We start from the raw sequence: 23,913 nt of genomic DNA, 5'->3' as shown, positions 1-23,913 counted from the left end.
AGATGGAATGAGTTCTCAATTAGCAAGGAAAAAAGACTAAAAGAGACTACCCATTACTCCATATGCTTGAAGTTTTATGGGGACATTTCAAGAACTTGTAAAGATATCTTGGAAATAACAAAATAGACCGGCCAAGAAAGTTAACAATGATTAGGTGTAGGTTCTTTTAATATAGTATATATTGATGGAGGATTATACCAATAAGATATATACCTATGCAAATATATTAAAACAAAATGGTCTAATCCTACTTAAGAATAAACCCCAAAAGTTTAAGGCCGTCCGTGGTAGTTGATTCTTTATCAAATTGGTTCTCAAAGCAGAACAATGCTCCATGGCATTAGTATAAATATGTGCACATTGGAGCAAATGAAGAAGGTAGCACAAGAAAGTAAATCCAAAAATGGGATTAGTTAAAGTGGTGCCTTTTCTTCTTATATTGTTCTTCTTAGCTAATTCAGCCTCAGCAAAAAGAACCACTTACATTATCCATATGGACAAGTCATTCATGCGCAAGGCTTTTACTAGTCATGAGCAATGGCACTCTTCAATTCTTGAAACTGTCAAGTTGAAAGACCCAACAAGTGAAAGTTCTACAAATCCGACAAGGTTTCTTTATTCATACGACAATGCATTTCATGGATTCAGTGCTGTTATGTCTGAGGATGAATTGCAAGTTCTTGAAAAGTTGCCTGGTTTTGTCTCGGCTTATGCTGATAAAATGGTCACTCTTGACACAACTCACACGTTTGAGTTTCTCGGACTGAATCCCGAGTCAGGACTGTGGCCAGCTTCTGATTATGGCGAAGACGTGATTGTTGGTGTCATTGATACTGGAGTATGGCCAGAGAGTCGAAGTTTCAAGGACGATGGAATGACTGAAATTCCTTCAAGATGGAAAGGTATATGTGAGCCTGGACAAGAATTTTATGCTTCAATGTGTAACAAGAAGTTAATTGGTGTTCGATACTTCAACAAAGGAGTTAAAGCTGCAATTCCTAATATCACAATTAGTATGAATTCAGGCAGGGATACACAAGGTCATGGCACGCATACTTCATCAACCGTTGGTGGAAATTATGTCAAGGGTGCTTCATTTTTTGGCTATGCAACTGGCACTGCAAGAGGTGTCGCGCCACGTGCTAGGCTTGCTATGTATAAGGTCATATGGGATGAAGGACGCTTCGCTTCTGATGTGCTTGCTGGTATGGATCAAGCTGTTGCTGATGGCGTTGATGTAATATCCATTTCTATGGGATTTAATAATGTTCCATTGTATGAAGACCCTATTGCCATAGCTTCATTTGGTGCCATGGAAAAAGGTGTTCTTGTTTCCGCTTCAGCAGGAAATGCAGGTGTCACTCCTGGAACACTCCACAATGGAATCCCCTGGCTCTTGACTACTGCTGCTGGCTCTGTTGATCGCGTCCTTTCTGGGAAATTGACTCTTGGAAATGGACAAGTGATCACTGGATGGTCAATGTATCCTGCTAGCGCCCTTGTCAACGAGTACCCACTAATCTACAACGAATCATTATCGAGTTGCAATTCAACTTCCATATCCAGCTTCAATTATGGAATCTTCATATGCGAAAATGGAGATTTCTTCGATCAAATAAATACCATTGCTAAATCCTCTGCCCCAGCTGCTATATATATCTCTGACAATCCGAACATTTTCGAAAGTGAACAGTTTGAATATCCTGGTGTTGTTATCAGCCCTGAAGATGGTGCAGCTGTAATCAGTTATGCTAAATCTGGTGCAAATCCTGTTGCCAGCATTAGCTTCCAACAGACATTTGTGAGATCAACACCAGCACCCGTCGTTGCATCTTACACATCACGAGGCCCTTCACCGAGCTATCAAGGAATCTTGAAGCCAGACATAATGGCACCAGGGTCATTAGTCTTAGCATCCTGGATTCCCAATGTTTATGCAGCTTCAATATATCCGGATATCAGATTGAGCAATGAATTCGCGATGATTTCAGGAACATCCATGGCTTGTCCACATTCCTCTGGCATTGCTGCACTTCTTAAAGGCGCACATCCTGAATGGAGTCCAGCAGCAATCCGATCTGCAATGATCACTGGTGCCATCAACATTGACAACACAAATTCTCCTATCAAAGATTCAGGCCTAAACTACAGTATTGCGACTCCTCTGGCTATGGGAGCAGGGCTAGTTAATCCAAACTTCGCCCTGAATCCAGGCCTTATCTATGATGCCACACCACAAGACTACGTAAACCTTTTATGCGCCATGAAATTCACTCGCAAGCAAATATTGACGATCACAAGATCATCAACCTACACTTGTCAAAATGCATCTTCTGATCTTAACTACCCATCATTCATCGCGCTATACACAAATGAAACTACACCAACACTGAGCCAGAAGTTCGTAAGGACAGTGACAAACGTTGGCGATGGTCCTGGTAACTATTCTTTAAATATGGTCGTGCCATCGAACACAAACATTAGTGTTTATCCTCCAAGATTGTCCTTCAGCAGCAAATATGAGAAGCTAAGTTATACATTGACAGTTGAATATAGCGGTAACAAAACTGGAGAAGTTGTATTCGGATCGCTAACTTGGGTGGATGTAATTGGTCTCCATGCTGTAACAAGTCCAATTGTGGTTGCACCAATGATCCATACTTGGTAATCACCAAAAAAATAGGTACATAAATAACTAGATTGAAATAACAAAATGTGAGGAATTTAAAGTTATATTTCTGAATTCATAAGTCTACTGACACGAATCTTAATTAGTAGGATTAGTAGATTTCGAATACCAGATTATAATACCAAAAAAGAAAATCCTCAATCGAAAGTTTACTTTCATTGTTCTTTGTTTCAATTTTTTGTGTTTTTTTTTAATTTACTGTTTCCATACTTGATTATATTAGCATTACTATAGTCTAGATGTATCAAAAACACTCTAGAACTTCACGAGGTAGTCCGTTGATGCCACATACACTTCTTTTTTATTTGTTAACCCATTCATATAATTGAGTTAGGTTCACATGATTCCCTATACAAGTTAGTGCCTCATTTTTTTTATTAAACATACTGCTGCCTTATATTTCCAATAATTAAATAATTCTCAGTTACGTGCTGGAAACCTTTACCTTTTCCTTTGGATTTTTTTTTTTGGGGGGGTAATGACAGTTACAACTTACAACTCCAACGGTACATCCTCCCCCCTCTCCCCCCCTCCCCCCCAAGCTATGGAAACAAAAAATAAATAACGTGTCAATTTATGTTGTCTTTAGTGATTACATAATTTCAGGTTGAAGGATTTTCTTTTAACTAATTAAAGGTTACTTATTGTTTTGGTTTTCTTTCAAATTTAGTATCTCAGTTAGTAGGAGATTCTTTCAAGTAACAGATAACTTATATTTTGGTTTATTCTATTGAATAAGAGAATTTTTACAATTTAATTTGTTTCAAATTAAGTACAACAGTAACTATTTGTCTAGTTAAACATGTGATAACATATGAATTAACATTTTTACAAGGGTATCGAAATTTCTTATATACGTGTCCTAATCGTGTAGATATTTTTTTTTTCTTCTTTCCAAAATCACAGATTGAAACGACTCGTGACTAAACAATATACCACCCTTCGTCATGCTGAAGAACCTTTTTCTTCTAAAAGTCACTTAAGAAACCAACAAAAACAAAATGAAGATCTTCTTGTTATGCTGCATTCATGAAGACTCTTGACTTTTAAGATCTTCTTTATTATCAAAAACTTTCATATTACTAGTGGGAAGAACTTTCCACAACTTTTAAGTCTTGTTGTATCAAATGGTTTTGGCATTTTGAATAGTGACTCCCGTCTTCAGTGTCAGGATTTTCACTATGGGGATGCAAAATATGAAGAAATAAACACATAAAGATGTAAAAAACGATTCAACATCTATTATATATACATAAAAAAATAATTTTAACCATGTATAACAATGTAATTTTCTGTTGAACGAGGTTCAGATGAACCCCTTCGGCCCTACTTGACTCCGCCCGTAATGACTCCTATCTTCTATTTAGTTAAAACACATGGGTGGCTCCCCACACACTTTAAAACAATTTTGTTTGGATCATAGGTAAGCAATGTTCATCATGATTAATGGAACAATATTGTTATACCCCGCACTTTTGTACATGGGAACATTTGTTTAGCTTTTCTAAAAGTTGTCATGTGATCCATGTTATCCATGACGTTACTAAATGATCCGAAAGAGGGGAGGATGTAATGCCCCATATTTTGTATAGACTAGTTCTATGTGAGTAGTAATGGTTGGAAATAGGTTTGGAAGGATTTGAAAGGAGTTGGAGGCCAAATAATGAGTCGTGGTAATCGACCTACTTGCTTAAGCTACCGGTTTGGATGTTTTACAAAATTAAGCTACTTGAGTACATGTCGAGCTTAAGTAGCAATGATCACATAGGTTCTTAAGGTGAGACTAGATTATGAACCTACCAAAAAGAGTAAGTAGGTGATACACCTACTTGGAATGAGTAGGTGATGCACCTATTGAAGTGGACCCCACCAAGACACGTGGCAACAGCTGATTGGAGCATGGAGGGGATGGACGTGTAGGAGCTGGACACATGTCACCCTTGGGGCTGGACACGTGTAGGGGCTGAAAACGTGTCACCCTTAGGAGCTGACACGTGTCTCTCTCAAGGGTGGTGTATATAGGCCTAAACTAATGACTAAGAGCTCATTTTTAGCTCATTAGTCTTCTTCCTAACTTAGAGAAAAATAGAGAGATAGAGAGACTTAGAACTTCAGCCATGGCTAGCTAAACTTGCAACCCTAATTAGTGATCCAAAACTAATCTTTACAAAGAAATCCTACCCTTAGAAAGTCTACAACAACGTGGGGTGATCTTAGGAGCAGCAACATCGAGTTAATCGAAGCCATCAACTTTCAGCCAGGTTGAGAAACCAAGTTGCTAAGGTAGGGTTTTTTCTTTTCAAATTGGAGTTAATGATGTTGTAATGCAGAGATTAATTTGTATTAAGTGGAGTTGAAGGTAAGAAAATTAGATGGTTATTATTGACGTTGTAAATAGTCAGAATTGAAGTTGTTCTAGTTGGATTAAAGTTTGATTAGTGTTGTCATTATTATGGTATTGTATTTGAAGGTAATTTTTATATGTTGAAGGGCTGGAAATATAGTTATAAATGAGTATAGGTGTTGCTGTTCACAGCAACATTGTGCTCATTTCCGTGTGGTTGTGATTTTATGAAGTAAAGATCAAAAATCGTATTTTGATGTCGTGGTTTTGGGTGGGCTATTTAGAACTTGTATTGAATAATATTGAAGTATTTTTATTGTATGTGGATGGTGGTCGTTGTTGTTGGTGTTGCTGTGCTAATTAGAGATTAATTGGAAGTTCGGATTAGGCGAGTTATATAGGAGAAATGCTGCCCAATTTTCGTCAAATTCTTAACTAATCAAAAAGTGTGAACAAAGAAATGATTCCTATAAGTGATTGGTTTTAGATTTATAAGCTGGAAAGTCAAAGTTTATTCATAATAGTGTTACTTTCATATTAAATAGGCTAAAGGGGTAACGAAGCAAGCTTGGATATGGTGGATCTGTAACAGGTATGTAAAGTTATCCCTCTTTTCTTTTGGCATGTCTTAGATATAAGTGATATATGATATAAGCATTGAGGGTAATTCCATTCATAAGCTCTGAGTATGATTCATGACTCTTATTCACTTCTTGACGGTAAAACTCTTAAAGTAGTTGAACTATTGCCCTCGAGCCTTCTATATGTTGAATAGTAAATGGATGTATAAGCTCCTATTCCTAAGGACTCTACAATGAAAAATGTCTCTGATTCCATAAGTTGTTTAGCATTATCTTGATACATGTCTATGATTCTTGAGGCTCCATTTGATATGGTCCCTAATGGCATTCAGAGGGTACCTGAGACGATTACTATCCTGATCTTCAAATGATAGTTCATTATGATTGTTCTAGTGAGTCTTAGATGATGATTTAATTTGTATATGGTTACTCACCACACTGCTCGTGCATGTTGTTATTACTTCTTTCACCGAGTCTCGAGCCGAATATGCTATCGTGCACAGCTTCACTACATCTTCATTGAGTCCCTTACTAGAGGGCTGGGGTACGGTATAATATATGTATATGATGATATGATGATGCAATGATATGGTTATGGCACCGAGTCCCATAATAAGCCGGGTACGGTATAAGTGTACACTACTATATTTACCGTGTCTCTTGCTAGAGGGCCGGGTACGGTATATATATATATATATATATATATATGATGATATAATGATATTATTGTAACACCGAGTCCCAAAACGGGTCGGGTACGGTTTATAATGATGATATGCATGCCTTCATTTCATAAGATGCATGTACAGTGATTTATTAATTATTATACTTATCTCCTGACCTCTTATTTCAGATGTAATCTCCTTTGTGGTATTTTATGCTTTATATACTTAGTACGTATTTTGTGCTGACCCCCTCTCTTTGGGGGGCTGCGTTTTATGTCCGCAGGTACAAACACACATTTCGAGGATCCGCCAACTTAGGATTTCCACTCAACTATTTTGGAGTGCTCCATTGTACCGTAGCCTAGATTTTTGGGTATTGATCTTTTTGATGTATATATTCATTTATTCAGAGGTACGGCGGGGGCCTGTCTCGCCATATGATATTGTTGACACTCTTAGAGGTCTGTAGACATATGTGTGTGGGTTGTGTGTAAGTTTTGTTCAGCTGCGTCTATACGATGTGTTGTGAATATTAATATGAAATGACAGCCTTGTCGGCTTGCGTGTCCTTTCATGATATGATTAGTGGCGACTCCTCAGGAGACAAATGATAGGGATATATTTATATGAAAACGTTATGACCCATTAGAGTTCTTATTTAAGTTATCATATTGTTCGCAATTCAACTTGACTATATCTGATAGGTATGTATATGGGTGTCCAGGTCGGACCCCAATCACGGCCTACGGGGTTGGATCGTGACAAATATCAAGGCAATTAAAGCCATATCTTGGTTCCTTTCCTTTAGTCTTTTTGCCCATGGCTATAAGATATTGGTTGTCACTATCAATATGAGAAAAGATTGATAAAAAAAGGAACGGAGAAGAGTCTAAGAGAAAAATAAGTAGATTGTAAGTTTGGTGGCTCCTCTCCCATCACTGTGCATTATGACTACTTAAAAGCATCGGCATCGATCGACATATTTAACGGTTGATTAATCAGGCCAGAAATATCTTGTTCCTATATTTAAAGATGAAAAATACAAGTCTTGAACTAAAGCAATTTTGAAAATGATAGATGGAGAATTATCAATAGACAGCTAGTATTGTATGATTGAAGAAGGGTGCAGAATTGAAATTGTAGCAAGCTTCCAATAATATATGGCAATTTGGTACATAGTGAAATTATGGACAAAGTGATGGACAATTTGGAATTAAGAGAATACGTTGGCTTCCCATACCTCTCACTCCTCTATATAAGTAAATTAGCTTATGTTCAAGAAAATATCCTTCAGTAATATTACTCAACATGGCAAATCATATTGCCTTGTGTATTTGGTTGCTTTCTATAATTCAATTGGCAAAGTCAGAAACTTATATCATTCATATGGATTTGTCAGCCATGCCAAAAGTTTTTTCTAGCCATCATAGTTGGTACTTGACAACACTTTCTTCTGTATCAGATAGCAGGACAAGTAGCAAAGACTTCTTGTCCTCTAAACTAGTTTATACTTATAGTAATGCCATCAATGGTTTCAGTGCAAGTCTTTCTCCTTCTGAAATAGAAGCTATTAAGAATTCTCCGGGCTATGTTTCTTCGATTAAGGATATGTCGGTTAAAATTGACACAACTCACACATCCCAATTCCTTGGCCTCAACTCTGAGTCTGGTGTATGGCCTACACCAGAGTCCGATTATGGAAAAGATGTCATAGTTGGATTAGTTGACACCGGGATATGGCCTGAGAGTAGAAGTTATAGTGATGTTGGGATGAATGAAGTACCATCAAGATGGAAAGGAGAATGTGAAAGTGGAACTCAGTTCAATTCCTCTTTGTGCAATAAGAAACTCATTGGCGCTCGTTACTTCAATAAAGGCCTACTTGCCAACAATCCGAATCTTACCATTTCTATGGATTCTGCTCGTGATACAGATGGACATGGGACTCACACTTCTTCCACGGCCGCTGGAAGTCGTGTAGAGGGTGCATCTTTTTTTGGCTATGCCACTGGAACAGCTACAGGCATAGCACCAAAGGCTCATGTGGCCATGTACAAGGCTCTATGGAAAGAAGGTGTATTCTTGTCTGATATTCTTGCAGCAATTGATCAAGCAATAGCAGATGGTGTAGATGTATTGTCCTTGTCATTAGGCATAGACTCGCTTCCACTACACGAAGACCCTGTTGCAATTGCCGCATTTGCTGCATTGGAGAAAGGTATATTTGTTTCCACCTCTGCAGGAAATGAAGGGCCTTATTATGAAACTTTGCACAATGGAACACCTTGGGTGCTCACTGTTGCTGCTGGCACAGTTGACCGCGAGTTTATTGGCACACTAACACTTGGAAATGGAATTTCGGTCACTGGCTTATCACTCTACCCGGGGAATTCTAGTTCAAGTGAAAGTTCAATTAGCTATGTTGATTGCCAAGATGATAAGGAACTGCAGAAAAATGCACACAAAATAGTGGTCTGTATTGACAGGAATGATTCAGTTAGCGAGGACGTCTACAATGTAAGAAATTCAAAAGTTGCTGGTGCAGTCTTCATAACTAATTCAACTGACTTGGAATTCTACCTCCAAAGTGAATTCCCAGCTGTGTTTTTGAACTTTCAAGAGGGTGATAAAGTTCTCAAGTACGTTAGGAGCGACTCTACACCTAACGCAAAGATTGAATTCCAAGTGACACGTATTGGTGCTAAACCAGCACCAAAAGTAGCTAGTTATAGCTCAAGAGGACCATCACCAAGCTGTCCTATAATTCTCAAGCCTGATCTCATGGCTCCTGGTGCCTTAATACTTGCTTCATGGCCACAACAAACACCGGTTACTGAAGTTACATCAGGAAAACTTTTTAGTAATTTCAACATTATATCAGGTACATCAATGTCATGTCCACATGCTTCTGGTGTAGCAGCACTTCTAAAAGGAGCACACCCTGAATGGAGCCCTGCAGCTATCCGATCCGCCATGATGACCACAGCCTACGTATTGGACAACACACAAAGCCCCATCCAAGACATAGGTAATGTTGAACTGTGTGACCATCTCATCTAAAAGCTCGACTCTTTTTCATAGGACAAACACATGGAAATATTGAACCATATTATGTCTCAACAGGTTTGAAGAATGCTGCTGCTTCTCCTCTAGCTATGGGAGCTGGACATATCGATCCAAACAAGGCGCTAAATCCCGGACTCATCTATGATGCAACACCACAAGATTATGTTGATCTCCTCTGTGCTTTGAACTTCACATCCAAACAAATGCAAACCATCACAAGATCCTCCTCTTCTACTTGTTCCAACCCATCATTGGACTTAAACTATCCATCTTTCATTGGCTATTTCAACCGAAACAGCAGCTATTCGGATCCTAAAAGGATTCAAGAATTCAAAAGAACAGTAACTAACTTACAAGATGGTACATCAGTATACACAGCAAAGCTCACTCCAATGGATAAATTTAAAGTTAGTGTTGTACCAAATAAGTTGGTTTTCAAAGAGAAGTATGAAAAGCAAAGCTACAAGCTAAGAATAGAAGGTCCAACAATTATGGATGATATTGTGGTTGATGGTTCATTGAGTTGGGTGGAAACTGGAGGAAAATACATAGTCATAAGTCCAATTGTTGCAACAAGTATAAGAGTGGATCCTTTGTCAGGACATAACTGATATAGTGAAATGATCTCTTAACTAATTGTCTTTTAAATGTGATATTGTAACACATAATTAATGTGAAATAAACTTATATATTCTTCACATTTGTTTTTGTGCAGTCAGTAAAAGTGACAACTTGCAGATTACTTGAGCTTCTCAATTACTCTAACTTATCAAACACCTAAGTGAATATTTGGTTAAAAGATTTGGAATTATTAATAAACATATTATGATAAGACCTCTTACTGATTAAGACTTTTTTCAAGTATATTATATAGAGTTGTCAAAACGGGCTGGTCTGATTTAGTCTTAGCCGTTTATATAATTTAACAATGTCCAACCCGGATAATGAATAATGGAATTTTTTTACGAGAAATTATATCATATTTTAATTTCTCTACGTGAATTTTAGGGAATAAAGTGCGTCCTATAAAAATTCCTATTTTCCAAACGGAAATTCTAAGACCATCTAGCTAAGCATGAGGAAATCTTAAATCATTCTATCATGCCCGTCAGTGAATTAAATATATTTGTATCTTCTGTTCGAAAAATTGTTCAAGGATATGGGCCAGCTGTGTTGACAAATTGATAGTGAACACTAGTGATCACGAGCTAGAGGATATATATAATCATGGTCCAAATTTTTTTTATGATTGTAGAAAAAATTGTACACGTTTATGGGCAGGGGACGAACATCTGGACCCACTTTAGCAAAAATTCCATTCTATATATAAGATATTTTTTAAAATTTTAATGTGTGTTTATATATATATATTTTGAATACATACAATACGAGAATTTTTTTTTAAGATTTCAAGTTAAAATTACAAGCACTATATTGTTATTTTTCATACTAATTAATGAAAATTTTAAATTCGTGACTGTTTGTGGGTCCACGGGGCCGGAAGATGAGCCAAAAATCGGTGCCCTCCCGTGACTGCATGCTCTAAAATAAGCCCATTTCTTGGATGAAGCTTCCAATATCGCCATTTGAGTAGTGTACTCTTTCTGCCAGCGTCAGTTGAGAATCTCAAGATGATAACTCACACTTCTCTTCTAAAAAATTAAACTTCTTTATATGTTCACTTCTGTTGAGGACTCAAGCCTAATCCAGATGCAGATGTCGGATTTTAACTTTATAAATTTTGGATTTTCGGATAATTTTGGTTGGATGTTGCCTTGATTTTTTTTTAGTGTAATTGGATTTTTCTTTTTCTAAAAAAAACACAAAATTTTCATATTTGGCTAGTTCTTTTTCTTGAATAAAATGAAATTATTCAGGTGGTAAGCATTCTCCAGCTTCAACTTGTGGGTTCGAGCCACTTGTGATCTAAGATAAGTTATGAAATTCTTGTGGCTATAAATTATATCATTAAGAGTAAACTGAGAACAATGAAATTAGATACGAAATTATATCAAAAATGTCTTTCTGAAATTGATTAAAAATAAAAAAATGTCTTAAAAAATTGAGACAGAAAGAGTATATATTTAGGGGCTTTTTTTTTTTAATTAGAGAGTATATATTTAGGTTTTTTTTATTATAATAAGATCGAAGTCAAAGTTATTGAACTTTATCGAACCCATTTATAAATATCAAGCCAACATCTTTGATCTCCCGCCTCAACGGAATGATGCAAATAGTATCTCTTCAGATTCGGACAATATTATATATATATTTCATTGTTTACTCTTACTAGTCAATTTCAATTTGACACATCCATAAAAAAAAAAAAAAATTGACACATTATTTCTATTAATAAATATTTAGTATTATAATTTGAAAAATAAATAAGGGCAGTTCGGTGCACTTAAGCTCCCGCTATGCGCAGGGTCCGGGGAAGGGCCCGACCACAAGGGTCTGTTGTACGCAGCCTTACCTTGCATTTCTGCCAGAGGCTGTTTCCAAGGCTTGAACCCGTGACCTCCTGATCACATGGCAGCAACTTTACCAGTTATCTCTTATTGATATATTAAAAATTATAAAATAAAAATAAAAATTTATTTTTAGAATACTGAACGATATCTCAAGTAGTGTTAGTTGAATTAAAATTCACAAACCTGTAAACTGGAACTGAAAGGGGCAGCTCTTGTCTTGTTATCTTTTCCTTAATGTAAGGGAAAAGTATTGACGAACGTTCCATTAGTGAAAGCCATCTGTATTTTGTCTATTTTGCTATTTTGGTTTCATATAGTCCGTGAGGATCTCCACACTAATATTGTGTGTCCATATACATAATCAGTGTTATGACGGAAGGATTCAAATTCAAAAATAGAAAAAATAAATAACATCAAATTTAACGTGAAAAAAATCCTTCAAATCGAAATGACAATTATGAGATTTTCGAAATCTGAATTGCTCCACTATAACAATAAGAGGGTTACAAATATTCTCTTAAATGGCTAGACAATAATTGTCAAGGAAGGAGAAGCAATAATTATACCAACAAAAGTAATAGAAAGAAAATTATCCAAAATAGAGCTACAGTTCAGGACCTAAACTGAGATGTTGTTGACCATTAAATCCTATCTTCACCGTTCAAATCAAACACTAAGACGTTAGGAACACTTAGTAAAAATTTCAAGCCGATCCAACAGTTAATTAATCAAAAACGCAATTTGAACTTTTCTAATCGGTGAGACAAAACTGTTGCGGAAAACACCCTTTTCTTCTCTCTTGTTTAAAACTCTCTCAAAAACCTCTCTTATGTGCCTAATTTCTCTCAAAGACACTACTAATAAGCAATTACATAATTCTCTCAAATCATTCTATTTATAGAGTGATACTTTTTCCTAAAGCTAAAACCAACTCCAAATATGATTATAATTTCAATCCTTTTCCAAATAGAATTAAAAACCAAATAAGGATAATTATTCCAATTTTTTTATAAATAGAATTAGGCCATGGGCCTTTGACTGAAACTTGGGCCATATCCTAACAATTAAGTGTAATGTCCCAAGTCCAATTCTCCAAGCATGTTTGGTATCACATATAAGCATTGTGTTCAATAAATTAAAAAGAAGTTATCCAATTAAAAAATGTTCAGCTCAATGGTATATGGTTGTAGAAGATGGTCACATTGACGAGGTATATGCAATATTGGTGTATAATGATCATTTAAAATTATATATATTTGAATTATGAAAGCGTAATTAATGAGTAATTGTCTTGAAGACAATACTTATCTATTGATCCAAACTTCTATACAAATTTCATGGATCAATTTGTTTACGCTGCCCAACATTGTAAGTTTATAGAGAAAACGTCCAAAATAAGACTCATAGGAAGATTTGCCACAAACAGGATTATTTCAGATAACTATTTAATTTTTTATCTTGTTTAAAGTTTTGCAAAAGTAGTTTGATGCGACATAATTTGCTCAAAATTACGGTAATGGTTTGTCCAACATAACTTTTAACAAGCACGGGGCATAACTTTGTGCAAGCTATGTCCGTTCGAATATATTTTTGAAAAAAATTATGTCACTGAAAACCAAGACAAAAATTAAGTACTAACCTTCAAAAGGGACACCTGCTGCAAGTTAATCGACTTCATAAAATGTGTACCTAGGAATTACACAAATTTTATAGTGTTAAAAGTTAATTACATAATATCTTTACTCTTTTTCAAATTATCAAAATTCCTTAAATTTGGTGAAATTCGGATACATCTCAAAAATACCCCGATACATAGCGTCTCGGTTCCGGATACATCACTCACCATCCCGATACATAACATACGTCCCGATAAAGTGATGTATCCGATCGATACATCGTGTAAAGTGATGAATTTGAGAATAGAAGGCAGTAGAGATTTTTGTATTTTTTTAAAATGATAAATATTTTTAGAAAATATGATAAAATAAGTTGTGTATTTAAATAATATTTTCAATATTTATAATGACCTTTCTAAGCCCAAATAAAAAAGGCCACGTTAAATGGATGGGCTTCTTTCTTGGATTCTAGGAGGCGGTCCAACAAGACTAGATAGGCCTTTGTTGGTTGAATCTACTGTGCCAAGTATTCGGGAAAATTTCAAAAATAGCAATAGTTTGTGGCCTAGTTACAAACATAGCAAAAAGTTTCTGAAATTCACTCTATATCAGTGATACAATAATTCCTTTTTGTATTCGTGATACAATAACCTATACAAAGCAAATTGTTGTATCACTAATCCGATTCGTTCATTCTAGTACTAGTGCCCTTTTTCATGATGATATTCCAGCAAACAAAGACCTGAAACAGACCAAGGATCATTTGGCATTGTTGCTTCATCTTCCGACACCAAATTAGAAAAAATCTATCTCTTCTCTTATACATACAGCAGATAAATTTTATCTTTGAATTCCTATCTAAAACTGGGCCACAAAAATAAAATAAAGAATGTTTTTTTCCTTTGCATCATTCCACACTTTATATAACCTGGATAATATGATCTGACTTTCATATGTTCACTAGATTGTTACTTTCCGCTAGCACATTATTTTGCCTCAATAAACTGTATGACCAGAAGCATCTTGGGTTGCCTTAGACGAGAGAAAAGTAGATAGTACAATGCATCATTCCACATGCTTTATTTCTTAATTATTACTTGTAAAAGAAAGTATACAAAAGAAATGGGTTGCCTTTTTCTCAACTCACATGGTATGAATGTTAAAATGTGGATCCCATTCCACCGAACCCCACCCACATTTTTCTTTATTAGTTTTTCCACTTGGACATTATTTCAACATTCAAAGAAAAATGTAAACACAACAAAAAGGAAAAAAAGAAAAAGATATTTCGGCATATAACAAATGTAATTTAATTATTTTAATTCAATTTAATTTCAAATATTAACTCTCAAAAAGAGTTAAAAGGTTTGTAAATTTTAATCTCCGAAGTAGAAATCTTGAATACGCGTGGTATTGCTAGAGACTAGAGTTGCCAACTCTATGGCAGCTGTATTTGATCAATGAGACTAAAAGACCTTCTAACATTTTCCATCCTCAATAATGTTTATTAGGCCTATTATTATTATCCACTTTTGTCCCGTCGGTGAGTAATAAAACATAAACAGTTTTGGTTGCGTCAATTAAACTATGTACTTGCATTTTGCATATTAAATTCTAGACACCAATTTCACTGTCTACCCTATACCAATTCTTCTTCTTTTTCTTCTTTCATCAATTCTTGGCTCAAGCAAAATAAAAAAAAAATGCACACAAAAACTGATTCAGAAGATACGAGCTTGGCTCCTTCATCGCCGGATAATAGTCGCCGGCCGGTGTATTACGTTCAGAGTCCGTCACGTGATTCTCACGATGGCGAGAAGACAACGACGTCGTTTCACTCTACTCCTGTGATCAGTCCAATGGGTTCTCCTCCTCACTCTCACTCCTCCGTCGGCCGTCACTCCCGTGATTCCTCCTCCACTCGATTCTCTGGCTCCCTCAAGCCTGGATCCCGGAAGATTTTACCCAACGACGCCGCCGCAGCCGGCAGTCGCCACCATCGCAAAGGGCAGAAGCCCTGGAAGGAATGTGATGTTATTGAAGAAGAAGGGCTTCTTGAAGATGATAGATCGAGTAAATCTCTACCCCGCCGGTGCTATGTCCTTGCTTTTGTTGTTGGTTTCTTCATCCTTTTCTCCTTCTTTGCTCTCATTCTATGGGGTGCTAGTAGACCTCAGAAACCCAAAATTACCATGAGGGTAAGTACTTTTTTATGTTTTTTTTTTTTTATCATTTTGATTCTACAAATAAGAAAATTTGTTGATTTGATGGGAGATCTGAAATGGGTATTTGTTGAATTGTGATTTCAGAGTATTAAATTTGATCGATTTGGGATTCAAGCTGGTTCTGATGCTACAGGAGTAGCAACTGATATGATCTCCATGAATGCTACTGTGAAATTCCTTTACCGTAACACTGCATCTTTTTTTGGTGTACATGTCACATCATCCCCTCTTGATCTCTCATTTTCAGAACTCACAATTGGATCCGGAGCAGTAAGCATTTTTAACTAGCTTTTATTCTAAATTTGTAACTCGATTATCGTATTGTTTTGTCACAGATTCTGTTACTATCTGAACTGTTATTTTCTTGAGCTGAGTTTCTATTATAAACCGTCTTTCTACCAGGAGTAGCCATCAGCATACGCTCTATGCTCCTCAGATACACTGGGCAGGGGTCGAGCCCGTTAGGGCCGAGGGTTCATTTGAATTCTCTTCCCATAAAATTACAATATTTATACATGGTTAAAATTGATGTTAGAACCCCTTTGGCTTCTTTGTGTGCTTTATTTCTTCATATTTTGACCCCTTTAGTGAAATGTTGGTGTCGCCACAGACAATCGGTATGTTATTGTTGTATCCTAAATCTGAGCTCTTGTGGCACCAATATGGATGATTATTTTTTTCAATTTTTATTGATATGTGAAATGGGTTGATGAAACAGATGAAGAAATTCTACCAATCAAGAAAGAGCCAAAGAGTTGTATCTGTATCAGTGATAGGAAACAAGATCCCATTATATGGAGGTGGAGCAAGTTTGAGCACCCCAGCAGGGGCAACTCCATTGCCAGTGCCACTGAAATTGAACTTCAAGCTTAGATCAAGAGCTTATGTTTTAGGCAAAGTGGTGAAGCCCAAGTTCTACAAGACAATTGATTGTTTACTTACTCTTCATCCCCAGAAGATGAACGTTGCAATTCCACTAAAGAATTGTACCTACAGTTGATGATTATTGAGCTATCTGAGTTGGTAAAGTTTTGATCTTTTTTTCTCAATCTTGATTGTCAACAAAGTGAATTGATAGCTATTGGGGCAGTTTGTGGTCTCTATCTTTTGCCTCACTACTTACCAACTCTCTCTGGAGTGGAATGTGGACAGGCTGTTACACTGGAAAATGGACAGCACAAGGATGTGACAAATATTCATTTCTCGTGTTAATTTACCTTGTTATTATAATCTGTAATAATCTATACGATATAGATTGATTTGTTTATTTATTTGGAAGTTGAATAGTACTACTTATTTTCAATATTAGTATATTAGTGTGTGATACAAGTTATGAATGAATAATGGTTTCTTGAGTTTCTGAGTTTCCACCATCAGAGTTTTTGTAAAAAAAATTGGGGTAGGGGAAGGAGATCGAATCATTACCAACTTCCAACAAGATGTAACTTGAGATAGTAAACCAACCAAGCGACTAAGTTTTCACTTGAGATAGTAAACCAACCAAGCGACTAAGTTTTCACACCATTGGAGTACTAAGTTTAGCTTGAAATCAATTTTGTAGCCACACTTTGATAGAGACAACAGTATTGACATTCAATAGTTCACTTATTTTAATTGGCATGTCACTTAATAAGGCCACAAAATCTGCAAAATGCAGATATTATCATTTATTTATGATGCTTTGTATATTCACACCATTGGAGTATAAGTTTTGCCTGAAATCAATTTTGTAGCCAAAATTTTGATAGTGACAGAGGTATTGACATTCAATAGTTCCCATCTTTAATAATGACAACACTTAAAAAGTCCATAAAATCTGCAAAATGCAGATATTATCATTTTATTTATGATGATGCTTTGTGTATATCCTCTATTTCTTTCTATCAGAAGATCTCGCAAGAAAGAAGTAAAACTGTTACATACTGATGCAAGAAAAATAGAAAAATAGAAAAATAAGGAAGAAATCTAAATTGTTCAATACTTTTGACATTCCTCTATTATCAAAATGAGTTTAATAATGTAAAACTTTTTTCACGATCAGATCATATACTTAAATCGAAACGGATAATACTAAGTGAAGAAATTTATTGTAGTAGAATTTTAAACTCGTCTGAATCATCATAAGGAATGAGACACAGTAGGAGTTGTTATATGTCTGCGCATTTAACTTCAAAAAACTTCGAAGGGTCACATGGAGAATGAAGTCCAGTGTCTGTAACGGATGAAACAGTCACGAGTATTCTTCTTCTATCTTTAAGTAGTATTACTTACTCTGTCATATTTCTCTTTTACACGTATTTTTGAGAAATTATAAATCTAAAATATACCTAAGTAAAAGAGAAAAAAGGTTGTCAACTCCATTCATTTTGCAATTCACATTTTACAAATTGGAAAAATCTCCCCTTAAATCAAGGCTTCTATTTAGCTTCAATAGAAAATGACATGTGTCTGTCAAAACAGTCGGGAAAATACATAAAATTATCTTTCAACTGGTTTCCAAAAATATCTTAAACATCTAAATTTGCAGATGACTTTGAGCGGATAAATTATTTTTACAGTTCAAATTTTAGGATACACTGTAAATGGAATTTGAGTCCGAAAAATGAACTTCAAGTCTATCCTAAAATTTGAACTGTAAAAATAAACTTCAAGAGCAATATCAATATCATGAATTTTTGAATTGTGGAACTCGAACTTTTGGATAGTGTCCTGCAATTTCAACTGCTCTTGATTGAGCTGTTTTAAAGTTAAAGTTACTTAAAAGTTAAATTTGAGAGTGAACCATCAACATTGATTGTGGTTAAACTGCTCCGTCCTTCATTAGAGCTCTCTTGAGTATGAAAAAAATACACCACCCCAAAATAAGCCTTATTGTGCGCGATCCAATACAAACATTGTACACCCAATGAAAAACCAAAACCAAAATAACATTGAGATTGAACCATTATATGTGCACTTCTTTTTTGCATGTGCAGAGAAGTAGAAGAATAAAGAGTATACCAGGTAGCCACTTGTGATGGCATTATTTAATATATAGCCGATTTTGGAAAAAACTATTTAAAGTTTAGCTACGCTATAATAAAGTAATATTTTGACAGTGTTCTTAAACTTAACTAGGATAAATTCAATCAACCGAGTCTGAGTATGCTCCGTTAGAGATCAACTTCAGATCCCAAACTTTGAATTTGAGCTGCATTCAAACCTTAGGGCAAAAGTTGAAATTAAAGATCTACGATATCGATCAACTCTAACTATTTAAAGTATTCAAAGTTTTTACATTAATTATATATGATCAAAAATATATTATACATAAATTGTACATATATAATATATTATATATTCATTGGCTATTTTTAGTGTAATCAATTGAGTATACTATTTAGGTTAATTCACCTTCATTCTTAGCTTTATGGGCCTTTCAAATCAGTCATGGCCCAGGTAATCGGGATTAGCCCAATCCACGACCCAAATCCACATAAACTCCTCCCGTGCACCCAATTTGATAATTCCTTAAATTATAGGGACGAAACAGCAAATACAGGAGAATCTTTTTTTTTCTTCTCGAACCACCTTCACATTCGCACAGTATTTAATATTGAAAACAACACCATCCACTTTTTCTCTCTCTTCTTCTTTCCCCCCTATTCCTTTCTCTCTCTAAAAACCTAGCTATGGCGCTTCCTCATCACCATCTCCAACTACACATTCAACAACAACCACATCAACAACAGCAACAGTCCAAATCTTACAGGTAAAATTTTAGGAATTTCAAGAAAATTTTCCCTTTTATTGTCTAAAAATCCTATCTTTTTTTTTTTGCTCTTCTGATGAAATTTCTGTTTTTTCAGAGGTATGTATAACAGTATGGATGGTCAGATTTCAACCCCAGTTGCTTATTTTAACGGTTCAAATCTTCCTGAACAATCTCAACACCCTCCTTATATACCTCCCTGTATTTCTTCTCTTCCTAATTTAAGCTTTTTTTTTCTTCCATTAACTTTCTAGGGTTTCTCTTTTTTATCTAATTTGTTTTATTTTCCCTGTTTCTCACTTATTTGTGCAGTTCAAGTAGTGGGGTTAGCCCCTGGTACAGCTGATGATGGAGAGTTGGATTTGCAGTGGAATTATGGGTTGGAACCAAAGAAAAAGAGGCCTAAAGAGCAAGATTTTCTAGAGAATAATAACTCTCAAATATCTTCTGTTGATCTGTTGCAGCGGCGATCGGTGTCCACTGGCTTGGGGTTGTCTCTGGATAATGGACGTCTGGCTTCGTCTGGTGACTCAGCCTTTCTTGGGCTTGTGGGTGATGATATTGAGCGAGAATTGCAGAGACAAGATGCTGAGATTGATAGATACATCAAAGTTCAGGTTTTTCCCCCATCAATCGATTAATTAATAGCTACTCAAATTAGTTAGGGTTGAATATACGATTTCGGTGTATCCATTATCAAAAAGTAGGTTCTTTTCACTACGTGAATGTGTGCGCGCGCGAGCTTCAAGCTTAATCCTTGGTTCACAGTAGATGGGCAGTTTAAGCTTCAAAAAGTAAGTTGTGTGCTTTCATAAAATGGTTCAGCTAGCATACATATGTGCCTTGGTCCTTACAGAAATTTCCCTTTTAAACCCCGAGTTTGAACTAGGCTAGTTGAGAGGAACTCTTGAAACAAGTCTAGGACAACGATATTACTTAATTGTACAGACTAATTGTTATCCAGTCAGATAACTTCCCATCTGTTCAAGCCTTGGTGGACAGACTTACCAGATATAACCTTGTACTGTTGCTGGTGGGAGGTAACATGTATCCCATGGAGTTAGTTGAGGTGCGTTAAAGCTGGTTTAGACACCATGGTTATCAAAAATAAAATGTATACCATGTTTGAGCTTGCATGGAACTATATGAGAATTAACTTCTTTGAGAGAGAGAAAACCCAATGGATTGTGTTTATTTGGGCTTTTTGCTGTGTCAATTTAATGTACTCATTTATCTTGAGATATTTAAGAAGTAACTGAAATTCATAATTGGAGCTTTTTCCCACCAAATATATACAAGTCTTGTATTCAAGTGTGTATAGTGTTTGGGTTCATTGCGATAAGTTAAATTCGAGTTTGGCAGTCATGCTCGTTTTAGGTTTAGAATTTGTGAATAATTGGTTATAAGAATGGAAGTCCTTTCATCTAATATTGTTATTTTTTGGATATTGGCATCTTAAACTCCTGCTTTAGATATTCTAACTACTAGTTAAGATCTCTTAGGAAAGAATCTATCCATATAGTTGACATAGTGGCATTTATAGTAGTTATGAGTGTTAATATTAACTTCATTATATGTGTTCTGCTTAAAGCTCTTTATGTTCTATTTCTTCTCAAAAGGGTGACCGTTTAAGGCAAGCTATTTTGGAGAAGGTTCAAGCTAATCAGATTCAGGCTATCACCTATGTTGAAGAGAAGGTTCTTCAGAAACTTCGAGAAAGAGACGCAGAGGTTGATGATATCAACAAGAAAAACATGGAGCTTGAATTGCAGATGGAACAATTGGCTTTGGAAGCCAATGCTTGGCAACAACGTGCCAAATACAATGAAAACTTGATTAACACACTTAAGGTAAATCTACAACATGTTTATGCACAGAGCAGAGATAGTAAAGAAGGTTGTGGTGACAGTGAGGTAGATGACACAGCATCATGCTGTAATGGACGGGCCACAGATCTCCACCTGCTTTGCCGGGATAGCAAGGAAATGAAGGAGTTGATGACGTGTAGGGTCTGTAGAACCAATGAAGTTTGCATGCTATTGTTACCATGTAAGCATCTCTGCCTGTGTAAAGAGTGTGAAAGTAAGCTTAGTCTTTGTCCCTTGTGTCAGTCCACTAAGTATATAGGTATGGAAGTTTACATGTAGTTGGATATTGTGTATCTAATGTACATGTCTTGGCCAACATTTATGCCCTCTGTCCTGGTCAACTGACTTGTTGTATAAACTTTTACCCCACCTAAATATTTTGGAAGACTGACTTAGAACTTCTTGGCAGTCTAATTGCCATTTAGGGTTCTTCCTTGGATGGAATGACAATTATTGTCTTGTCTGATGTTACATTTCCTTCTGAACCAGTATGTACTGATGTCTATATCATGGTAACCATTGTGTAATGACATATATTCTCTATAAGCAACATTTTGTAATGGAATATTCTCTATATAAGCAACATGGTGTGTACATTGTAGTATCTAGTTGCTGACTAGATTGCCATTCTGACATATAGCGAACAACTTCCAGTAGTGAAGACAGGCCAAAGATTATGCAGTACTTAAGAATTTAAGGGTCAGATAACCTATTTTCTTTTGTCTTGGTCATGGACTGTTAAGAAGTCCCACATCAGTAGAGGGATGGGAAATTGGTCTCCTTGTATGGATTTAGACAAACTTTCCCTCATGAGCTAGCTGTTGGGGTTGAATTAGGCTCAGATGTCATATCTTTGCATGGTATCAGGGCAAAGGCACATCTTAGTTTGTTGTTCATTGATGTTGGGCCCTATTTATTAGTGTTCACCCTCTAGTTGAGGTCAGGGCGTGCGGGGGAGTGTTAAGAAGTCCCACATCAGTAGAGGGATGGGAAATTGATCTCCTTATATGGACTTGGACAAACCTTTCTTCATGAGCTAGCTTTTGGGGTTGAGTTAAGCCCAGGTGCCATATTTTAACATGGACAATACTTAATTTAGCTCAAAGAGTTCATCAAAGGCGTCCTTGTTTAGAAGTATTGCAAACATGTGTGTGTGTATGGATTGGGTATAGAATCTGTGTTACCATCACTTCTTAGATTTTCTTACACCTTTTGAGATTAAAATGTTTGATGTGTTTGATTAATTCTTTTATGTTATGTAATCTTTATTCAACAAAGTAAGATACAGATTCATTGGTGTTCTTACACCAATGTCAATGTTTTGGATCAACTAAGGGAGTGCCTTAACAAGGATGATTAGTTACAGTTACTTAGGTAAAAGGGATGTGCTTTTATTTTTGTACTAGACTTTCATTGCATGTGGCAAAACAACTCGACTCTGCTAGATGCTTAGTTAATTGGTTGTTATATAAAAATATTTCCTGTTTCTTTTTGCAATATGTGCTAAATGAAATGATTGGTTGAAGTGGCAGCTAAGTTGTGCTTAAAGGGGAATGACCTTATCTATCAACTGTGTCATGTTTCAGAATTTAACCTTTAAGAAGGAAGCTGTGTTAGAGTAATCTGTTTGGAATACAATACTGATCGACTGATCGTGATGTTGAGTCTCTGTGAGGGCAATTTCATAACTGATTTAGCAGGTTACTGTGCATAGTAAATGGATACTACTATCTAGCAGGGCTAAATACTGCTTAAAATTTGGTCTCATCTTAGTTAATTTTGTCAACCTATCCTGAAGAAAATAACTGGTCTGACTGCCCCCAATGATTTGGTCTAATTGTAGACAGGAGAAGGTGTAGAGGGTGGGCCCATTATCAATCGAGTTTTGAGCTATGTTATTGGCCCTTGGGATTTCTTGGTTAATTATATGAAAGAAAAAAACTGGTTTAATTGCTTCCACACTTCCTGGAAGATTGTTTACTTGTTTCTTCTCTTCTATTATAGTTGCCAACCCTCTCAATTTTTTTAACATGGTCGATGGAAGGGGTAGAGCTGGAAGGTTATCTATGGTTCAGATGAACCTAGCAGTTTAGTTCAAACCCTGTACTATATTGTCGTTATTCTAGAATTTGGAACCCATAAAATTCAAATTTTGGCTTCGCCTCTGGTTGGTAGGTAGTTCCTTCGGGGACATACAATAAAATAGGAACGATATAGGGAAGATTAGCATGACCCCTGCTACAGTCACAAATTGGGAATTCATCCAAATTTACTTATTTGTGTGGGACATGCATAGTAGCAGTTGTATGCTTTGTTGATGTTACTCCATATAGTTGTTTTGGATGTGTGTTATTGGCGAAGGCAAAGCCAATTAGTACATCACCATTATCTTAGTTCACACAGATGATGTGGTTTAGCCAACATCTTAAGGACAGTAGGAGGTCAGATGGAATGAGTATCTTATTGCAGGATTAAGAATGATTTTTTCCATCTATTGAATTATGAATAGTTATAAGCAGATCTGCTTAGGGAATTAACTATGTGCAAGAGATTGACCAGTGAGTTTAACAGCTTAAACACTTCATATTGTTCGCAAAGATGTCAGGTCCTAGTCTTGAACTAAAAAAGGGAGTTGAG

The 23,913-nt window shown here is 36.0% G+C and overlaps 4 protein-coding genes and 1 pseudogene across 4 annotated transcripts; all 5 read left to right on the top strand.

Moving 5' to 3' along the window:
• The first annotated feature begins 400 nt into the window (after positions 1-400).
• LOC129903858 (subtilisin-like protease SBT3) lies at positions 401-2,734 on the top strand. Its single transcript, XM_055979373.1, has one exon. The coding sequence runs from the start codon at positions 404-406 to the stop codon at positions 2,666-2,668; it is 2,265 nt and encodes a 754-aa protein (XP_055835348.1). The 5' UTR covers positions 401-403; the 3' UTR covers positions 2,669-2,734.
• A 4,666-nt stretch (positions 2,735-7,400) lies between these two features.
• LOC129903880 (subtilisin-like protease SBT3) lies at positions 7,401-10,047 on the top strand. The gene is made up of 2 exons (XM_055979392.1): positions 7,401-9,307; positions 9,403-10,047. Exons 1-2 carry the CDS (start codon positions 7,588-7,590, stop codon positions 9,954-9,956), a joined length of 2,274 nt encoding a protein of 757 aa, XP_055835367.1. The 5' UTR covers positions 7,401-7,587; the 3' UTR covers positions 9,957-10,047.
• Positions 10,048-14,932: 4,885 nt separating this feature from the next.
• Positions 14,933-16,968, top strand: LOC129903275 (uncharacterized). The gene is made up of 3 exons (XM_055978784.1): positions 14,933-15,630; positions 15,742-15,927; positions 16,376-16,968. Exons 1-3 carry the CDS (start codon positions 15,136-15,138, stop codon positions 16,655-16,657), a joined length of 963 nt encoding a protein of 320 aa, XP_055834759.1. The 5' UTR covers positions 14,933-15,135; the 3' UTR covers positions 16,658-16,968.
• A 2,272-nt stretch (positions 16,969-19,240) lies between these two features.
• Positions 19,241-21,859, top strand: LOC129903481 (probable BOI-related E3 ubiquitin-protein ligase 2). The gene is made up of 4 exons (XM_055979046.1): positions 19,241-19,408; positions 19,506-19,609; positions 19,721-20,025; positions 21,028-21,859. The coding sequence occupies exons 1-4, from the start codon at positions 19,329-19,331 to the stop codon at positions 21,553-21,555; spliced, it is 1,017 nt and encodes a 338-aa protein (XP_055835021.1). The 5' UTR covers positions 19,241-19,328; the 3' UTR covers positions 21,556-21,859.
• A 1,595-nt stretch (positions 21,860-23,454) lies between these two features.
• LOC129904819 (U6 spliceosomal RNA) lies at positions 23,455-23,549 on the top strand (annotated as a pseudogene).
• The last annotated feature ends 364 nt before the right edge of the window (positions 23,550-23,913 follow it).

The sequence above is a fragment of the Solanum dulcamara genome, chromosome 9 (genome assembly GCF_947179165.1).
Source record: "Solanum dulcamara chromosome 9, daSolDulc1.2, whole genome shotgun sequence".
Taxonomy (NCBI): Eukaryota; Viridiplantae; Streptophyta; class Magnoliopsida; order Solanales; family Solanaceae; genus Solanum; species Solanum dulcamara.
The sequence above is the reverse complement of the archived record's forward strand: the minus strand, read 5'-3'. Positions and strand labels throughout refer to the sequence as shown.

What these genes read in the sequence shown, in the direction of transcription:
- LOC129903858 (XM_055979373.1), top strand. Translation starts at nt 404, where the DNA reads ATGGGATTAGTTAAAGTGGTGCCTTTTCTTCTTATATTGTTCTTCTTA.
- LOC129903880 (XM_055979392.1), top strand. Translation starts at nt 7,588, where the DNA reads ATGGCAAATCATATTGCCTTGTGTATTTGGTTGCTTTCTATAATTCAA. An exon ending in AAGCCCCATCCAAGACATAG is followed by an intron (nt 9,308 to 9,402) that starts GTAATGTTGAAC and finishes ATGTCTCAACAG; the next exon opens with GTTTGAAGAATGCTGCTGCT.
- LOC129903481 (XM_055979046.1), top strand. Translation starts at nt 19,329, where the DNA reads ATGGCGCTTCCTCATCACCATCTCCAACTACACATTCAACAACAACCA. An exon ending in CAACAGTCCAAATCTTACAG is followed by an intron (nt 19,409 to 19,505) that starts GTAAAATTTTAG and finishes CTGTTTTTTCAG; the next exon opens with AGGTATGTATAACAGTATGG. An exon ending in CCCTCCTTATATACCTCCCT is followed by an intron (nt 19,610 to 19,720) that starts GTATTTCTTCTC and finishes TTATTTGTGCAG; the next exon opens with TTCAAGTAGTGGGGTTAGCC.
- LOC129903275 (XM_055978784.1), top strand. Translation starts at nt 15,136, where the DNA reads ATGCACACAAAAACTGATTCAGAAGATACGAGCTTGGCTCCTTCATCG. An exon ending in AACCCAAAATTACCATGAGG is followed by an intron (nt 15,631 to 15,741) that starts GTAAGTACTTTT and finishes TTGTGATTTCAG; the next exon opens with AGTATTAAATTTGATCGATT. An exon ending in TCACAATTGGATCCGGAGCA is followed by an intron (nt 15,928 to 16,375) that starts GTAAGCATTTTT and finishes TTGATGAAACAG; the next exon opens with ATGAAGAAATTCTACCAATC.